Source organism: Phyllostomus discolor, chromosome 2, assembly GCF_004126475.2.
Source record: "Phyllostomus discolor isolate MPI-MPIP mPhyDis1 chromosome 2, mPhyDis1.pri.v3, whole genome shotgun sequence".
NCBI classification, from domain to species: Eukaryota; Metazoa; Chordata; class Mammalia; order Chiroptera; family Phyllostomidae; genus Phyllostomus; species Phyllostomus discolor.
This window is the reverse complement of record NC_040904.2, coordinates 102,897,928-102,917,797: the sequence shown is the minus strand read 5'-3', so window position 1 is coordinate 102,917,797 and position 19,870 is coordinate 102,897,928. Positions and strand designations below refer to the sequence as shown.

Below are 19,870 nucleotides of genomic sequence, written 5' to 3'. Positions count from 1 at the left end.
AAGGAAATAACCAAGATCAGAGCAGAATTAAATGACATAGAGACTAAAAGCACAATTCTAAGGATCAATGAATCCAAGAGCTGGTTCTTTGAAAAGATAAACAAAATCGACAAGCCTTTAAGTAGACTCATCAAGAAAAAAAGAGAGAAGACCCAATTAAACACAATCAGAAATGAAAGAGGAGAGATTACAACAGATACCACAGAAATACAAAGGATTGTAAGAAATTACTACAAAGAACTGTATGCCAAGAAATTTGAAAACCTAGATGAAATGGACAAATTTCTAGAAAAATATAATTTTCCAAAACTCAATGAAAAAGAAGCAGAAAGCCTGAACAGACCAATGACAACAAAAGAAATTGAAGCAGTAATCAAAAAACTCCCAACACACAAAAGCCCGGGACCAGATGGTTTCACAGGAGAATTCTACAAAGCATTTAAGGAAGAGCTAACCCCTATCCTTCACAGACTATTCCAAAAAATCCAAAAAGATGGGAGTCTCCCAAACTCTTTTTATGAGGCCAACATCTCATCCTAATTCCAAAACCAAATAAAGACACAACAAAGAAAGAAAACTTCAGGCCAATATCACTGATGAATATTGACGCTAAAATCCTCAACAAAATACTGGCAAACCACATCCAACAATACATTAAAAAGATCATACACCATGACCAAGTGGGATTCATTCCAAGGATGCAAGGATGGTTCAATATTCGCAAGTCAGTAAATGTAATACATCACATAAACAAAAGCAAAGACAAAAACCACATGATCATATCACTTGATGCAGAAAAAGCATTCAATAAGGTACAGCACCCATTCATGATAAAAACACTTGGCATAGAGGGAGCATTCCTCAACATAATAAAGGGCATATATGAGAGACCTACAGCCAACATCATACTCAATGGGCAAAAATTAAAATCTTTTCCACTAAGATCAGGAACAAGACAAGGCTGTCCACTTTCACCACTTCTATTCAATATAGTACTGGAAGTTTTAGCCACAGCAATCAGACAAGAAAAAGAAATAAAAGGCATCCAAATCAGAAAGGAGGAAACAAAACTGTCATTGTTTGCAGATGACATGATAGTATACATAGAAAATCCTATAGACTCTACCAAAAAACTGCTTGACCTAATAAATGAATTTGGCAAAATAGCGGGATACAAAGTCAATATCCAGAAATCAAAGGCATTTCTGTACACCAACAATGGAACAGCAGAAACAGAGATCAAGGGAAAAAATCCCATTTGAAATAGCAAAAAGAAAAATAAAATATCTAGGAATAAACCTAACCAAAGAGGTAAAAGACCTGTATTCAGAAAACTACACAACACTGAAGAAAGAAATCAAGGAAGACACAAACAAATGGAAACATACCGTGTTCATGGATTGGAAGAATTAATATCATCAAAATGTCCATACTACCTAAAGCAATTTACACATTCAATGCAATTCCTATTAAAGTACCAACGGCATATTTCACAGACATAGAACAAACACTTCAAAAATTTATATGGAATTATAAACGACCCCGAATAGCTGCTGCAATTTTGAGAAAGAAGAGTAAAGTAGGAGGGATCACAATACCCGACCCTAAACTATACTACAAGGCCACTGTAATCAAAACAGCCTGGTACTGGCATAAAAACAGGCACATAGACCAATGGAACAGAACAGAGAGCCCAGAAATAAGCCCAAGTCTCTATGGTCAATTAATATTTGACAAAGAAGGCAGCAACATAAAATGGAATAAAAATAGCCTCTTCAACAAATGGTGTTAGGAGAACTGGACAGCCACGTGCAAAAAAATGAAACTTGAGCACCAACTTACACCATATACAAAAATAAATTCAAGGTGGATAAAAGACTTAAATATAAAATGTGACACCATTAAAGTCCTAGAGGAGAACGTAGGTAGGAAAATCTCAGATATTTCACGAAGAAACTTTTTTACTGACATGTTCCCTAGAGCAAGGGACATAAAGGAAAGAATAAACAAATGGGACCTCATCAAAATTAAAAGCTTCTGCACAGCTAAAGAAAACAGTATCAAAATTAAAAGAGAACCAACTGTATGGGAAAACATATTTGCCAATGATACCTCAGACAAGGGTTTAATCTCCAAAATATATAAAGAACTTACAAGACTGTACTCTAAGAAGACAAGGAATCCAATTAAAAAGTGGGCAAAGGACTTGAACAGACACTTCTCCAAGGAGGACATACAGAAAATCCAAAGACACATGAAACGATGTTCAATATCGCTAGCTATCAGAGAGATGCAAATTAAAACCACAATGAGATACCACTTCACACCAGACAGAATGGCTATCATAAACAAAGCAACAAACAACAAGTGTTGGAGAGGATGTGGAGAAAAGGAATCCCTAGTGCACTGCTGGTGGGACTGCAGACTGGTGCAACCACTATGGAAAACAGTACGGAACTTCCTCAGAAAATTAAAAATGGATCTGCCTTTTGATCCTGCAATTCCACTGCTGGGACTCTATCCTAAGAATACTAAAACACCAATTCAAAAGAACCTATGCATCCCAATGTTCATAGCAGCACAATTTACAATAGCTAGATGCTGGAAGCAACCAAGATGCCCATCAGTAAATGAATGGATCAAAAAACTATGGTACATTTACACAATGGAATTCTATGCAGCAGAAAGAAAGAAGGAGCTCCTACCCTTTGCAACAGCGTGGATGGAGCTGGAAAACATTATGCTAAGTGAAACAAGCCAGTCAGTGAAAGACAAATACCGTATGATCTCACCTTTAACAGGAACCTAAATAACATAACAAAGAAACAAGCAAAATATAACCAAAGACACTGAAATAGAGGCCAGGCTGACAGTGCCCACAGAAGAGAGTAGAAGGAATTTAAGGGGACAGTGGGAAGGGTTCACAGGAACAAACTTAAAGGACACATGGTCATAAACTAAGGGGAGAGTGGTAATGGGAGGGAAGTGGGGAGGGGTAGGAGGGGGGACTGGATTGGGAGTAAAAAGGAGAAAACTGTATTTGAACAATGATTAAAATTAAAAAAATAAAATAAAATAAAAAAAGTGAGGGAGATGACGCATCCCTTAGAGTACAGAATGAAGAAGTCTGGAGGAGGTCTGTGTCTGAGCCTGACTTTTGGCTGTTGGGCTGATAAACCTGGCTGGGTTGGGTTGGCAGCCCTCCACCACCTCAGGTAAGTTCCAGAAAACACTAAGCCATTGTTTCTCATCCACAGCTGGAGGCTGTCCTGGGAACAGGCCCTCATTATCAGGGGAGGGTGGGTGAGGGCAAGGGGTGAACTGCATGTGGAAACATAGGGCTTGTCACATGGCCAAGGCATCTCCTGGCAGTTCTGATATAGCACTCAAGGTCAAGGTCTGCAGTTATGCCCAGTCAGTGGGAGGGGAGTTGAGGGGAGCCTGGAATAGACCAGCAAGCTTTGGGGAAGAACACAGAGATTTCTATCCTGTGAATGGGAAGAGAGAGCATCTCGGTGTGGATGGAGAAGAATGTCTACTTATGGTGGTGCATAAGTTTTCTAGAGATTAGCCACTATGCCTGGTCTCCCCCTCAGGCCTGAGGGATTGAAATGAAGTCATCCATTTGTTTAGGACAAATATAAGGGGCTTTCCCTGGACGAGGGATTTAGTACATTAGTCAAATTTGTACGCAGCAGATTGCATTCCAATAGAATCTAAGGGACTATAAACACAGTTGTTATGCTGCAAATTTCCTGTTGTGCATGGTATTTATTATAATAAGATGTAACATATCTTGCTAAAACTTTCCTGAGCATGTTACCAAACCGAGCCAGGATTTGGCATAAGAAGGACTAGATTCTAGTTCTGCTTTATTAGCTATGTGACTTTAGGCAAGTCACTTGGTCTTTGAGCCTCAGATTTCCCATCAATGAAATGTGGTTATAACATGTCTCAGTATGTAGGCTAGTTGAAGCGAGATCTTGATTGGGAAAAGCATTTCATAAGTTGTCAATAGCTCAATGTTAATTTTATGAGACTGACAAGCTACCTACTGTGCTAGGGAGGCACCTTCAATGTTAATTTTAAATAGAAGCCTCTTTGGCAGCATTGTCTGAGGGCATAGGTATCCTCTAGGTCCTCTACAACCTAGTCTCAATCAATTTGATGACTATACCTCTACTCAAAACTCTTTTTGGCCCCACTCTTTCCGAAATTAGTTCCTTTGCTTTTAGATGTGCAGCACCATCTGGCCATTTTTCTGTGCCTTGCAAACTTCAGAGACCCCTGTTCCTGTCTTTGAGGATATATAGGTCCACTCTGGACCCTTCCTCATCTGTACATGAAAGGGGTTGGATTAGGTGATACAGGCCTCCTTCCAGCCCTCACATTCTGTGATCCAGCCATATCCCACTGTGCTAACAGTCAATCACAATTTGGGAGGGTAAGAGCAATGCTTATTGTCTAGCCATTGACAAAGTGATTGATAAAAAGAAGTCAACATAAGAGTGTGAATTAGTAATCTTTTAGTGATAGATAGGGCTATATCTGCAGCAATATTTAAATCGACTAGAACATCTAAGTAAAATATGACACCTCTGATTCTTCATCATAATTGACTATTATTAGAGGATTACCATTGGTTAAGTGTTTGATACGTGCCAGGCATCATTAGAAATTACATATTACAATGTATTGGGCATTCTGAGCATCTACTTTGTGTTAGATACTTGAAGTTACCTCTAATTTCCACAGAGCCCTACAAAGTAGATTAATAGATAAGAAAATTGAGGTTTAGAGAGGTTAAGTAAATCACACGAGGTCATCTGGCTACTAAGTGGCAGAAGCAAGTTCACATCCAGCCATGTACAAAGCCTGTGATGAGATCATTCACTGAAATCCACTGGCTGTCACCACCTAGCTTACTCTTAGGTAATCAATTTATTGTCATTAATGTGCTGGGACTAGTGATGAGCTCAGCTGTGTTCTTGATACAAGTCTGGGCTTGACCCTAGAGTAGTGATTGATACTCTCTCTAGATGAAGTGGCCAACCTGAAAATTGTATGGAAAAAACTCATCTGGGAAATTGCATTAAAAAAAAACACCTGGACTTAGGACCCTTCCTCCTCCAGCATGCCGGTGACATCCTGTCTCAGATGCCTCCTCATTCACCTTCTCTGTGTACCTACCCTCTCGTCTCAGTTCTGATCAAGGGTGAAAGGAAAATGAGAAATCTATCACACTGTTTGCTAGGCCTTTGGCTTCAGCCACAGGAGGCAGATTGTGCTGGTGGGAGTAATTAGAAAACAGCTGCAAACTCAGCTTTCAAACTGGGGAGCAAGGAGGAGTTGATACCTCAGGTTGGCTGTGTGCATTTTCTTGTGCAGTGGTATAGTGGGGAAGGTATCTCCAGGCCTCTCAGTGAGGGAAGCTCAAATGAGCCATGGGCATGCCAGAGCTAGGCGGGTACTGGCAACTTCCCCGGGGCCCCGGGAGGTCCAGCAGGAGCTGTACATGCTTGTGGCTGGAGATAGTCTTCAAACTCAGCCTTGGTTCTTATCGGCATTCTTCATCTCTGCAGCAACTTCCTGTCAGCAGTGCTTCCTACCCTCCTTCTTGGAAGACACTGCTCCAGCCTGATGCCTGCAGCTTTCATGTGGAAAGGCAGGACTCCCAGAGAAATATCCTCCTCATTCTCTCCCCTCGATTCATTTAGGCATTAGTCCAGCCACAGAACTAATATTTTCCCAGGAGGAACAGGTCAGGGGAAGCTGGCATCTCCTCTAAACTGTGTGGAAAGGAGCAAGGGCCACATGAGCTCTGCTCACAGTTCACCTACATCCATGTTCTCAGAGCCTAAGGGCCCTCCTAGCACAGGAGCCTCTGGGCCTGTCCCTTCAGATCATCAACACAGGGCCAGCATCCCCTCCAAAAGGGAAGGTCAGTGTGTGCTTCAGGTGACTCAGAGAAAAGGATGGGACATTCCAGTCTGGACCTAGAGAAGCTGCTCAGAGATCCCTTCAGGTCAGGGTGTGATCAGCAGAATCATGAGGCTTACTTCCTTTCTTGGCCTTCTTTTCCAGAGCTTTCCTAGGCTTCTTCAAAGACCAGGAGAGAAGTAGCAGGGCAGACTCATGGCACAGATGGGTGACCCTTCTCTTCACTCCCCCTCTAGAGCTCTCCTCAACCCTCTAACATTCCAACACCAACAGTGCACTCATACCACTGTGGGTCTCCCAGGCCTACTCACCAGCTCTCCCACATACTCCCCCTGCTCAGGACTCATGTTTCCAAATAACTCAAAAATTTTAAAATATATTTTATTGATTATGCTATTACAGTTGTCCCATTTTTCCCCTTTATTCCCCTCCACCTTGTAACCCCCTCCCACCATCAACCCCCGCCGCGTCCCACTTGAGTTCATGTCCATGGATCATACATATAAATTATTTGGCTTATATATTTCCCATACTATTCTTAACCTCCCCCTGTCTATTTTGTACCTACCATTTATGCTTCTCATTCCTTATACCTTTTCCCCCATTGTCTCCCCACCCCACTCCTCCCCAGTGATAACCCACCATGTGACCACTCTTTCTGTGATTCTGTTCCTGTTCTAGTTGTTTGCTTAGTTTGCCTTTGTTTTTGTGTTTTTAGGTTCAGTTGTTGACAGTTGTGAGTTTGTTGTCCTTTTACTGTTCATAGCTTTGATCTTCTTTTTCTTAGATAAATCCCTTTAACATTTCATATAATAAGGGCTTGGTGGTAATGAACTCCTTTAACTTGACCTTATCTGGGAAGCACTTTATCTGACTTCCCATTTGAAATGATAGATTTGCTGGAAAGAGTAATCTTGGATGTAGGTCCTTGTCTTTCATGACTTGGAATACTTCTTTCCAGCCCCTTCTTGCCTGCAAGGTCTCTTTTGAGAAGTCAGCTGACAGTCTAATGGGAACTCCTTTATAGGTAACTGTCTGATTTTCTCTTGCTGCTTCTAAGATTCTCTCCTTATCTTTAATCTTGGGTAAGGTAATATGACGTGCCTTGGTGTGTTCCTCCTTGGGTCCAACTTCTTTGGGACTCTCTGGGCTTCCTAGACTTCCTGGAAGTCAGTTTCTTTTGCCAGATTGGGGAAGTTCTCCTTCACTATGTTTTCAAATAAGTTTTCAGTTTCTTGCTTCTCTTCTTCTCTTTCTGGTACCCTATGATTTGGATGTTGGAATGTTTAAAATTGTTCCAGAGGTTCCTAAGCCTCTCCTCCTTTTTTAAAATTCTTGTTTCTTCATTCTGTTCTGGTTGAATGTTTATTTCTTCCTTCTGCTCCAAACCACTGATTTGAGTCCCAGTTTCCTTCCTGTCACTGTTGGGTCCCTGTACATTTTCATTTATTTCATTTTGCATATCCTTCACTCTTTCCTCTATTTTGTGACCATACTCAACCGTTTCTGTGAGCATCCTGATTACCAGTTTTTTGAACTGTGCACCTGATAGGTTGGCTCTCTCTTCATCACTTAAGTTATATTTTTTCTGGAGCTTTGATTTGTTCTTCCATTTGGGCCATATTTTTTTGTCTCAGTATGCCTGTTACATTGTTAGGGGCAGGCTCCTAGGTACTTGCCAGGGTGCAGCAACCCATGTGACTGTGTTGTGGTGCTGTGTGTGGGAGAGGGGTCTGAGAGGGAACAGTGCCACTTGCTGAGCTCTTGGCTGGGTTTCAGTCACTTCCTCCACTACCCACAAGCAAATTGGGCCCTTCTGATGCTGATTCCCATGTGGGTAGGTTAGTATATATTCTAGGAACCTTTGGGTCTCTCCAACAAACTTCCCTGTGAGGCTGGGAATTTCTCCTGCCACCTCAACCTCCACAGGTTCTTATAGCTAGGGGTTTTGAGGCTTTATTTCCCCACACTGGAACCCTGGGTTGCACAGTTTGTCTCACTCCCCAGTTGTTCCTCCCAGTTGATCTGCACTCGAATGGGGGACCGCCTGCTCTTGTCCTCCATCTGCTGCCTTTCTGTGAGTCCTCTCTACCCCGGCTGTCTGTCTCTACCCCTCCTAGCAGTCCAGATGAATGTTTCTTCTTTAACTCCTTGGTTTTTGAACTTCCATACAATTCAATTTTTTGTCAGTTTTGGTTATTTTTTGTTTTTAATCTTGTTGTTTTCCTTCTTTTAGTTGTGCAATGAGGCAAAATATATCTACCTATGCCTCCATCTTGGCCAGAAGTTCTCTAAATAACTCAAACTACCACATGTGGGCTGAACTGAGGGAAAGAGAGGAAGAATGAAGTAATAGAAAGAAAAGGAATATCTTCCATTTACTGACAACTTGTCCATTAATTTTGCTGTTAAAATTTGCCACTCTGCTAAGGAGTGAAATGAGATAAGTCACCTTAAGTACTTACTCCAAAGCTTGGCACATAGTGCTCACTAAAAAGTAGCTATTATTGGCTGTCTCTCTTATTCCTTTTTTTCCTGAGGTTTCCACTCAGCTCTTTCAGCCCCAGCTTCCCCCCTGGACAGACCTGGGAGCTGGCCAGAGGCTGAGAAGCTGGAATAACTGCATAGGTGCCAGTTACTAGCACTGGCCCAGTTTTCAGAGTCTTTGTGGCCTATGTTGGTATCTCACAGGTGTGCCTTGATGATCAGGTATGCCTGTCTGATTTAGCTGCTGGGCCTGTGAAGCCCTGCGTGGTGGACTCCAAATAGAAGTCTCCGGTAGGGAGGGCTGCCCCCTCCTGGTATCCCATAGCATCTTGTTTCAGTTCTGTGCTTGGCTTCCCCTGCTGAAACCTTTCCTCCCTGCCCAGGTGTCCTATGGAGAGCTGGTCCCGATCCTGAAGACTCAGGTGCACTAGGGCAACAAGGGTCCAGAGAGGCCCTTCAGGCCATGTAGATAAGACCGAAGAAGGAACTTGACTGTCTCAAGGCCACACAGCTTGTTGGGGTGCAGCCATAGTAAGCACTGGAGTCACTGATTCTCTTCTGTGCTGATTACCCTTGTGTGCTGTCCTGTTTTCTCCTGTGCTGGCTCCCATATTGGCCAAGGCTCTTCTGTCCTCTGACTTTTTTTTTAAGATTTTATTTATTTTTAGGGAGGGGGAAGGGAGGTAAAAAAAGGGAGAGAACCACTGTATGGGAGAAACATCAATCAGTTGCCTCTTGCATGTACTCCAACTGGAGACCAGACATGCAACCCAGACATATGCCCTGACTGAGAATCACACTGATGACTTTTTGCTTTGTGGATGATGCTCAACTAACTGAGCCACACTGGTTAGGGCTCTCCTATGAGCTTTTGACAGAAATCTAAAAACAATGACAATGTTAACAATAGCAGCCACCACAGAGTGAACACCTATTCTGTGCCAGTGACTGGCCCAGGGATGCTTTTTATACACCCTGCTGACCCTCATAGCAACCCTGCAGGTGGGGATTATTAGTAGCAGCCCCATTTTATGGATGAGTAAAGTAAGGCTTTCAAAGATTGTCACTTGCCTCAGGCCACAGTTAGCAGTGGAGAACACAGCATCTGACTGCAGAGCAGTCTGTTGCCTGCTATGGAGCATCATGGGGATGGAAGCCAGGAGTTCTGTTCCTGTTCCCTGAGTTGATTTCCATGCACCCTTGGGCTGCAGTGGCAGGGCTGCCCCTCCCTGAGTACTCACAGTGCTCATTTCATAGGGTTTAGAAACCAGGCACACCCTGCATGACTTAGCAGACCAGAGGGAGCAGGTCTGGCATTTGAGAAGGATATGGTCAAATACACACACTTGTGACCCCAGACTTCCTTTTGCAGGGATGATACCTGTTAATAAAAGGAGTGAACTTTAGGATTGTTGCTAGATTCTGATAGGAATGTGCATTTTGCTAATTTAGCTATAACCAGGGTTTCTGGCTTTGATTTCTTTTGCATGTGACTTTTATTGCAGAAAGCTTTTCTCAGCCTGTTCTCATTAAATCCCCAATTAATAAGAACCCCAACAGGAAGGGAGCAACTCCAGGAGACCAGGCCTTGCTCATTCACATTATGTGTGCAGTTGGGTGTGTTTATATGATTTCATCTGTATGTGTGTGTTTGTGTGTGTCCTTTTGAGAAAACTTAAAAATAACTTTCTGCCAAAGATGTGGGCATTCGGGATTGTGTTGCTGAATAGAAATCCTCCTCCCACACGTGGTCTGCTGCTTTGCTGATGTGGCTGGGCTGACACGGGCAGCTCATCTGCCTTTAGAAGCCCAGCCCCTCCTCTAATGTGTTTTCCAAGAGGGAAGACCCAGGAAGCCACGGGGAAGAAGAGGCTGCCCAATGTTAAGAGAAGAACTCAAGCTGTGGGGGACAGAGCAGGCTGGTTTTGTGTGATTTCACTTGGGAACCCAGAGACATGGATCTGAGTTTCTTGGGGATGCCAGCAGGAAACCCAGAAAGTGTGTGCCAGGCAGAGCATCATTATACCCATTTTACATACAGGGAGACTGAGAATCAAAGAATAGAAAGGATGCACGAGTTATGTGCCAGGTTTAGAGCTAGACTGGCATGTGTCTAGAACCAAATGCCTGTAGGCCCCAGAGGGGTAGATATTATATTGTTGTGACCTGTTCACCCACTGCTTTCCCTATGTCCTCTCTTTAACATTCACAAGGTTCCCTATACAATAAAATTAAGTGGGGTCATAGTTTAGAGGTGATTTTTAAAGTTTTTCTAGCACAAGTTTCTATTTATTCATATATTCCACAAGTATCTATGGAGAACTTACTCATCAGTAATTTCTCCATATAGAGAATACTTATCAGTATTCTAGTTATTAGGGACACAGCAGTGAGCAAAACACGCCAGACCTATAAACTAATGAAGTGTGTCCTAGTAGGGGAGATGGTTAATCACGTAACCGCACAGCTGCATGGCTGCTGCTGTGATGTGCAGACCTTGATGCACTTCCCTAATGTGGAGTCTGACCTGCCCTGAACTAGACCAGAGTCTACACTGAGTATTTCCAGTCAGACATTTTGTACTTGGCAGTTGTTCACTTTTTGTTTTTGAGCCTAAGTGTAAAGAACTTAAAAATTGTTCCTTTAGGTTGCTTCCAATACTTGGCTATTGTAAATTGTGCTGCTATGAACATTGGGGTGCATAGGTTCTTTTGGATTGGTATTTCAGGGTTCTTAGGATATAATCCTAGCAGTGGAATTACTGGGTCAAAAAGCAGATCCATTTTTAGTTTTCTGAGAAAATTCCATACTGTTTTCCATAGTGGTTGTACCAGTCTGCAATCCCACCAACAGTACACTAGCGTCCCCTTTTCTCCACAACCTCTCCAACACTTGTTGTTTGTTGCTTTGTTTATGATGGCCATTCTGACTGGTGTAAAGTGGTATCTCATTGTGGTTTTAAATTGCATCTCTCTGATAACTAGCAATATTGAGCATCTTTTCATGTGTCTCTGATGCCCATCAGTAAATGAATGGATCAAAAAACTATGGTACATTTACACAATGGAATTCTATGCAGCAGAAAGAAGGAACTCCTACCCTTTGCAACAGCATGGATGCAACTGGAAAGCATTATGCTAAGCAAAATAAGCCAGGCAGTGAAAGAGAAATACCATATGATCTCACCTTTAACAGGAGCCTAAACAACAAAACAAAGAAACAAGCAAAATATAACCAAAGACACTGAAATAGAGAACAGACTGACAGAGTTCAGAGGGGAGAGGAGAGGGAATTTCAGGGGAAAAGGGGAAGGGTATACAGGAACAAGTATAAAGGACACATGAATAAAAACTAGGGGTGGGTGAAAATGGGAGGGGGGAGGGCTGAGTGGGTGGGTTGGGATGGGAGAAAAAGATAGAAAATTGTACTGCAGCGACAATTAAAATAAAATTTAAAAAAATTGTTCTTTTAAACATCCCCTCAAGCTCTGGTCCCTTTTGCTGATCTTTCAGGGGTGTATTTAACACCCAACGTGGTAGCTGTTCCTAGTTGCTTAATGTAATTCACAGATTTCATAAACACACTTTGCATGATTTTTCCCAAATCATTGTCCTTGTATTTGCCCAAATCGAATGACTTTCCCAATCCTGTTGTCCACTACCAGAAACCTCCATGTAAGACTTAGATCTGATTTACCTTCATTCCTCAGTGGTGAACAGCATTGTTTTTTTATTCATTCCTACTTTCTTAGCCATAAAATATCCAATTATCTACTACATTCAAGGTCTTTCAGAATCTAGGTATATATTTAATTCTTGGCCAAGAACTTAATTGACTTAAAGCTGTCTTCAGTGTCTGTTTCATGCTTCATATTGCCCTGGTCCATATTTGTTCAACAGTTTTGTTTTGACAAAAAGATGGGAGAAAATTAGGTATTAATTCACCCTCTTCCTCACCTGTCCCCCAAAGCTGCACTCCACTACATTTATTTATTTATTTATTATTTATTTATTTATTTATTCCTTATTCAAGGACATTTTTGCATTGCTTTGAGAGATGGAGGGAGGGAGAGAGAAAGAAACATCGATGTGAGAGAGAATCACAGATTGGTGTCTTCTCATACACACCCCAACTGGGGATCAAACCTGGGTATATGCCCCAACTTGGAATTGAACCTGCCACCTTTTTGGTCTATGGGACAACACTCCAACTACCTTTGCCAAGTGGCCAGGGCCCATTTGTGTATTTTAAGGAGGGCAGAAGTGAAAGCAGATAAGGAGAGCAGAGCGATAGACTAAAGGAACAGTTCTTACAGTGTTCCCTGGGGAGCCTTGGGGTCCTTGAGACTTTTTCATAGGCCATGAGACCCAAATCATTTTTGTAATAAAATGTTGTTTGCCTTTTTCATTTGCCTTCTCTTTTCAGTGTACAGTGGGGGTTTCCAGCAGCTACAAATACTGTGATGTCACAACAGACTAGATACAGAAACAGATATGAAAACTTAGCTGTCTTCTATTATTAAGCCAGGCATTAAAGAAGTTTGCAAAAAGCTTCAACTCTTCTTATTTTTTGTTTTGGAAAATATATTTTTCTTTAAAAAATGTTATGTTAATATATAATGGGCTCATTGAGGCTTTTAAATGAGCTAATATTTTTTAGTTTTGATTTCTAATACAGTAAATGTTGATAGCAGTTACTCACAGACGAAAACTCTTTGAGGTCTTCAGTACTTTTTAGGAGCATGAAGGGCCCTGGGATCAAGAAGTTTGAGAATAGCTGAGGGAGAGGGCAAGGGGTCACCTAGGTGTTACGAGAATCCCAGTTACTTAAGAATCAGACATGAACCAACAGGAAAGCTCAAATTCATGTGGCTGCCAATTCAGATGCTCATAGCCAGTCCCAACGTGTGAGTTGCATAAGATGAGAGATTGCTCTGAATTTATGGAAATCCTTCTGACCCTTGGAGTAGAGGTACTGGTCTAAGCATCGCCTTGCTGCCACATTTTAGAGATATGCTCCAGGGACTGCTCCTAAAGCTCCCCAGGCATCAGGACCAGTGCTGTTGGGTCCTCCGCATGATGTGACTGCAGTCTATAGAGCCAGGTTGAAATCTCGGCCCAGATTCCCTAAGACAATTTCCCAGTCCATCTGCTCTCTGGGCTTTCCTCCTACTTGAGGGATCATAAACAAGGCTCTCTCAATTTAAGGAGAAAGGAGCTGGGTCTCAGGAGCTAATGTCCCATGAGCCCTGGATAGTAATTCTAGGCGAGATGTGCCAAAGGATGACTGGTATTCCAGGCCAGATGTAGAGCTGGGGGCCTGTCCAGCCACTCCAAGGGTTCAGCTCTCTGCATGACAGCATTCTGCCTTTGCTCCACACTCAGACTGGAATCTGCAGCTCTGTAAAAACCCATGAGCTTCCACCCCTGGTTTCCCCAGGATTCCACTGAGAGCTTCTGTAGCTGGCAGCCAGGGGTTTCAAAGGTCACCCCAGCTGGGCGGATTAGAACAACAGATCTCCCTGACTGGGTGAAGCTGACTGCCCAGCGGAAGGCAAGTTGCAACATCTAGGAGCAAAGTCAAACCCCCCTTAACTTTTTCAGTCTGGTCCTGGGCTCTGTGCCATCCCTGGCTTGCTGTCCCTGGCTCTCCATCCCTCTCTTCCTTCTCGGACAGACCTTGGACAGGAATATCTGTGTACAGTGGTACAGCATGGCTGCCCACACGTCCCGACTCATGTGAGAGCTGCCCAGGGAAGAGGCCATGGTAAGGAGTGTCTGTTCTTTGGTGTGTGGCCCTGCTCTACTGTTTGCTACCATGGGTCACAGCAAGTCATCCTGGCACAGCCTGCAGCAGAGGAGCAGCCCACTCAAGGATTAGGAACAATTAGGAAATTTGTCAGGATTTGAGTCCTGCAGAGAGGACGAAGGTGGGAGGGAGAATGGAGCTGTCATTGCCTGGGGCATTTGTACCTGGATGGTTTGCTGCCTCTGACACGTGCTGTGTCTTGTAGGTGGATTCACGTCTGACAGCCAGGCATCCGGTGCGGAGCCTGCTGGCAGCCCTTCCCTACAGGAAAAGCAAGGTATTTCCAGGATGCCCTGCTGACTGATCAGGTGCTTAAAGACAGCTATCATTTAAAATGCATGCACTTTGGGTAAGGAAGGGGACAGCTGGTTTCTCTAAACCTGTTCTGCCATATAACTTGATCCCCGATTTTTAACTTTTATTCTGAATCTTTTTGCACTCTGTTTTGGCCATAGTTGAAAGTGTTCCTTTCTGAGTTTAAGAGACAATTTATGGTACTTTTGTTCAATTAAAGTCCAATTAACTTAGTGCTGCTTCGAATGATGAATACATTCTGTTACTTGTGGAAACCTTATTTGGAAGTGAGCTTTGGCCCAGGCATTTTGTGTGTGTGTGTGTGTGTGTGTGTGTGTGCGCGTGCGCACGCGCGTGCACACACATATGTTCGGGGGTTGCTTTCAGCCCTCACACCAATAAAAAAAGAAAGCTTTTTTTATTGATTTATTGTTTTTGTTTTTAGGGAGAGAGAGCGGAAGGGGTGTTTGGGAGGAAGAGAGAGAGAGAAAGAAAGAGAGATCGATTCATTGTTCCACTTACTGATGCATTCATCAGTTGCTTTTTGTATGTGCCCTGATGGGGTATGGAACTCACACCCTTGGTGCATCAGGATGATGCTCTAACCAACTGAGCTGCCAGGCCAGAGCACCACTATTGTACCCACCCCCAACTCCATTTTTTTCTCTTCTTACCTCTCTGTCCTCTGATCATTATTGAGTAAAACCCTCTAGTTGGTTTGTTTAATTCCAGCCACTGAGCACTGCTCTGCCGATAGAGAAGATAATGGTGGTATTCTCCATGCGAATGTGGTCACCAGGCTGGACAAGGGATTAGAAGGGAATGAGATGGTTGGGTTTTATTTATTTATTTATTTCGATAGAGCATTCCAAATATGTCCGTAGCCATTCATTCACAGTGTGGACGGGATCTGTTTATGCTGTTGATGGCAGTGGGTGGGGCGATGGGCTGAGCAGAGCTGTTTGGTGTATCTGGCTGCCATGGGACTGGGCTTTGGTCCTGCTTGCAGGGTAGCTCAGTAACTGTCCCCCACAACTGCCTTGCAGGGGACTGGATGCCTTCTGGCTGTACTCACCTGCCTGCTGTGTTTCTAATCATGAAGCCAGGCCTTCCCTAAGGCTGAATGACTTCTGTTTTCTGTGTTCTTGAGTCCAAGCATGTTCCTTTTGATGATAGTATCTGGGGCCTTCGGGAGGTATAGGTGGACCTCTGAAGGTCTTGGAGCAAGAGGATTTGTAGAGAGGGTCCTGAGCCTGAGATCCCCACTCCTGGTTTCCAGCTCCTCTGAAAGCAGAGGCAGAAGAGTCTTGTGACTTCCAAAGCCAGGCCTGAGAGCAGAAAGGAAGGTGCATTGCCTGTCCTCTTCCTCTCTGCAATTCCCAAAATTCCTCTCTCCAGTAGCCTCTGCTTTTCACATCCCCCTTTACTGGAAATAGCAGGAAATTCCTCATCTGGGTCATGGGGCCCAGGGTATGGCTGCAGTCAGATTTTGGCTTGGTTTCCACTTCTTAGCTATGTGACCTCGGACAAGCAGAGTTGGCTTTCTGAGCCCCAGTGTCCTCATTTGTAAAAGCATAGTCAGAATGCTTTGCAGGACTGTGGAGACCAAGACTGGTGCCCAGCACAATGTCAGAAGCACAAACCCTGCCCATTGAACAGTGCTGCTAGAACAGTCTTGACAATCCTTCTTCCCAATCTTGTCACAGAGCTCTGCCATCTGCCTCCTACTGCCATTATACAGTAATCCCACTCCGCTACCCTTATCCTGCAGATAATAATCAGACTGGCCTGGGCATCTTGCTGTCCTTGGTGAAAAGGGTCTGTCTCCTGTAAGCTGGTGGAGCTGGGTTTCCTTTGGGAGCTGGATGATGACATTGACAGCTACTGCTTACCAAATGCCTTTTGTGCTATGTTACATGTTTCATGTACACTCTCTTCAAACCCTCCCTTCAACCTTGTAAGGTTAGTGTCATCACTCCCATTTTACAGAAAAGGAGACTGATGCCAAGAGAGTCGAAGTTCCCTGTCTGGCTCACAGTTAGAAAGTCCCAGTGCCCCTGGATTGATGGCAGGGTGTGACCCTCAGGATACCAATCCCCACCTCCACCCCGCTCCCCCACCCACCTGTGCTGACAACACAGAGTGTACCTATCCCCTCCCCTCAGTGGCAGTGGAGGTGGTCAGGGGGAGCAGTGTCCCTTCTGGGCCATGGTCCTGGGTGGCTCTGCAGGATATGGGAACCCCATTCCTTCCCTAGCCATGTTATCCCACGCACCACACACACAGGACTGTTTGCTCCACATCCCTGCTACCACTTGGTTTGGCATGTGGTAGGTGTTCAATAAATAGGTCTTTAATATTTAAAAAATTTTTCATTTACAGTTGACATTCAATATTAGTTCAGGTGTACAGTACAGTACAGTATAGTGGTTAGACATTTATATAACTTACAGAGTGATCCCCCATAAGACTAGTACCCACCTGGCTCCATACATAGTTATTACAATATTATTGACTATATTCCCTAGGCTGTGCTTTAATTCTCATGACTATTTTGCAACTACTTCTTAATCCCTTCACCTTTTTCACCCAATCCCCCCATATCACTCTCATGTGGCGACCATCAGTTTTGCTCTCTGTAGCTATGAGTTTATTTCTGTTTTGATTATTTATTTTGTTCTTTAGATTACACATGTAAGTGAAATCATGTGGTATTCATCTTTCCCTGATTTATTTCACTTAACATAATACCCATAATACCCTCTACGTCTATTTGTGTTGTTGCAAATGGTAAGATATCAATCTTTTTTATGGCTGAGAATATGTGTGTGTGTGTGTGTGTGTATTTATACACATAAATAACATCTTTATACAATCACCTATCAATGGGCACTTAGATTGCTTTCATATCATGGCTACTATGTAAGAAACATCCTCCTTTGTCTCTTGTTATAACCTCTATTTTAAGTCACTTAAAGTGTGTGACTTAAGTCACTTAAGTGTGTGACTTATGTCACACACTTTTGTGTGACATAAGTATTGCTACTCCAGTTTTTTTTTTCATTTCCATTTGCCTGAAATATCTTTTTTCATCCCTTTACTTTCAGTCTGTGTGTGTCTTTCAATCTGAGGTGGGTCTTTTGTGAGCAGTGTATGTGGAGGTTTTGCTTTCCTATCCATTCAGCCACCGTATATCTTTTGATTGGAGCACTTAATCCATTTACATTTAAAGTAATTATTGATAGGTATGTAGTTTTTGCCATTTTATTATTCATATTTTTTACCTATTTCTCCTTCTTCTTAAAGAAGTTCCTTTAACATTTCTTGTTAATAGTGGTTTGGTTGTGATGAACTCCTTTAGCTTTTTTCTCATCAGGGAATCAATAAATATATTTTAATTGAGTAAATGAATATATCATGATTCTTGCCATTAAAATTATATCACAGTAACTCTGAAATCATTCTGCAAATACATATACAAACACAATGATATAAATATGGCAGAATGCTAATTGTTGAATCTAGGTGACAAGTATTCGAGGCGTTCATTTTACCCTTGTACTTTTCTGTATCTTTGAAATTTTCTGTAGTAAAACTTACTTGTAGTTTAACATTTCTATATTATTTCATTTCTATCATTATTTTCCTGTAAGTATATGCTCATATAACTGCTTGATATTCCACTTTGCTTAACCCATTCTCACTGCCATATGTTAAACTCTATTTAACTGGATTATTACTCTGTTTCTTTTGCTATAAATAGTGTGATTGGCATTTTCATATATAAATTTGGGGCTGCATTTCTGCCTATTTCTCAGTCACACATTTCTACATGTAGGATTGCTGGGGATAGAGATGGATATTTAATTTGGAATCTTGTTGCCAAGCTGCTTTCCAGAGAGATCACACAATGCATATTCCTCTGAGTGGGTTATATTCCTCTTGGCCACCTCACTGCAGTCTCACTGGCATTTTAACTTTCCTTTTAGATACCAGTTTGGTTAGTGTTTTAAGATAATGGCTTGTCTTTCATTTGTACTCTTGGGTTCTTATTGTGGCTAGGCAGTGTCCATCTGTAGTGGTCATTTGTCCATCTTCTGTGAGCCGTCCAAGGCACAGCTTCCTTCCACTTGTTTGTCAGACTATTTTCTTATATATAAAGTGTCCTAGTCCTTTGTTTTTGTTGTAAACATTTTATCCCAGATAATCACCCATCTTTTAATGTTGTCAACCGTATGTTCTGACACACAGAAAATCTTAATTTTTATGTATGTTGGTAGCAGCTTTTAACTTTCTCTCTTGTTACCCCAAGCTCACACCCCCTTCCCACCAGCCAACTCTTACCGCTTACAAGAGGCAAGAGGTCCCAGTCATTAAGCCTAGGGCTCTGGCGCCAGACACCCAGGTTCCAATGCCAGTTCTGCCCCCAATTAATTTGACCTTGGGCAAATTTCTTAATCTCTCTGCAGCTTGGGTTCTAATTCATAGAATGAGGATGATGGGATTATCTATGTTATAGTGTTGTTGTGAGGAGCAAATGAGCTGCTATTTATAAAGTGCTTCGAACAGTTCCTGGCATACAGTAAGTGCTACATAAAGTTTGTGTTCATTACTACCTGCTACAGTGAACTTGTGAGTCTTATCACTTAGAAGGGATTGTGTTTGCAAAGCTAATATCTTATTAGTGAAAGAGAAAACTGGATTTGCCAAACAGATGTGCTCTGTTAATAATCAAATCTAGGTGGTTGTTATTTTAACTTTTAAAAATTTTATTTAAAAAACTATTGATTGATTTTTAGAGAGAAGAAGAAAGGGGGAAGGAGAGAGAGAAGAGAAACACCCATTTGTGTTGTTCTACTTGTGCATTCATTGGTTGCTTCTTGTATGTGCCCTGACTGGAGACTGAACCCATAACCTTCGCATATCAGGACAACACCTCCAGCTGGCTGACCTGCCCAGCCAGAGCCTGTTACTTTAACTTTAACTCATAATATTATCTCTATGTTATCTGTGTTAGATGTTATTAAATTTAAACAAACTAATAACATGCTCATCTACCTCACAGCATGGGATTTAAATGTGTGACTGAAGATCCCCCCAAAATGAACAGAAACTAAAAACTAGGAATATTGTTCCTCTTCAGTTTAGCAGACGTTTGTCATATGCCTGCAATAGGCTGGGAACCATGGATTCTGTAGAGAATACAGTGTGGTCCTCAACCTGCGGCCATTCCAGCCTGGTGAGGCTTCCATCTGGACTTGGAACCTGGAGCAGGGATACTTAGGATGTATTATTCTAAACTGTGGCTACGGAGGATGTCCAGTGACCTTAGATGGGATCT

General features: G+C 42.5%; 1 protein-coding gene across 6 annotated transcripts in view; it reads left to right on the top strand.

The window, feature by feature from the left end:
• The window catches only part of MYLK (myosin light chain kinase), a 291,257-nt gene that overhangs the window by 92,299 nt on the left and 179,088 nt on the right, over positions 1-19,870 (top strand). For 3 of the 6 annotated variants that reach the window (XM_036018199.1, XM_036018197.1, XM_036018194.1), the window contains exon 1: positions 14,058-14,193. The exons of 2 other annotated variants lie outside the window; for them this stretch is intronic. In XM_036018199.1, the coding sequence (XP_035874092.1) occupies positions 14,191-14,193 (3 nt within the window). In that variant the 5' untranslated portion in view covers positions 14,058-14,190. Of the gene's footprint in view, positions 1-14,056; positions 14,194-19,870 lie in introns of those variants that run through there. One more of the 6 variants, XM_036018198.1, reaches the window with a different exon arrangement.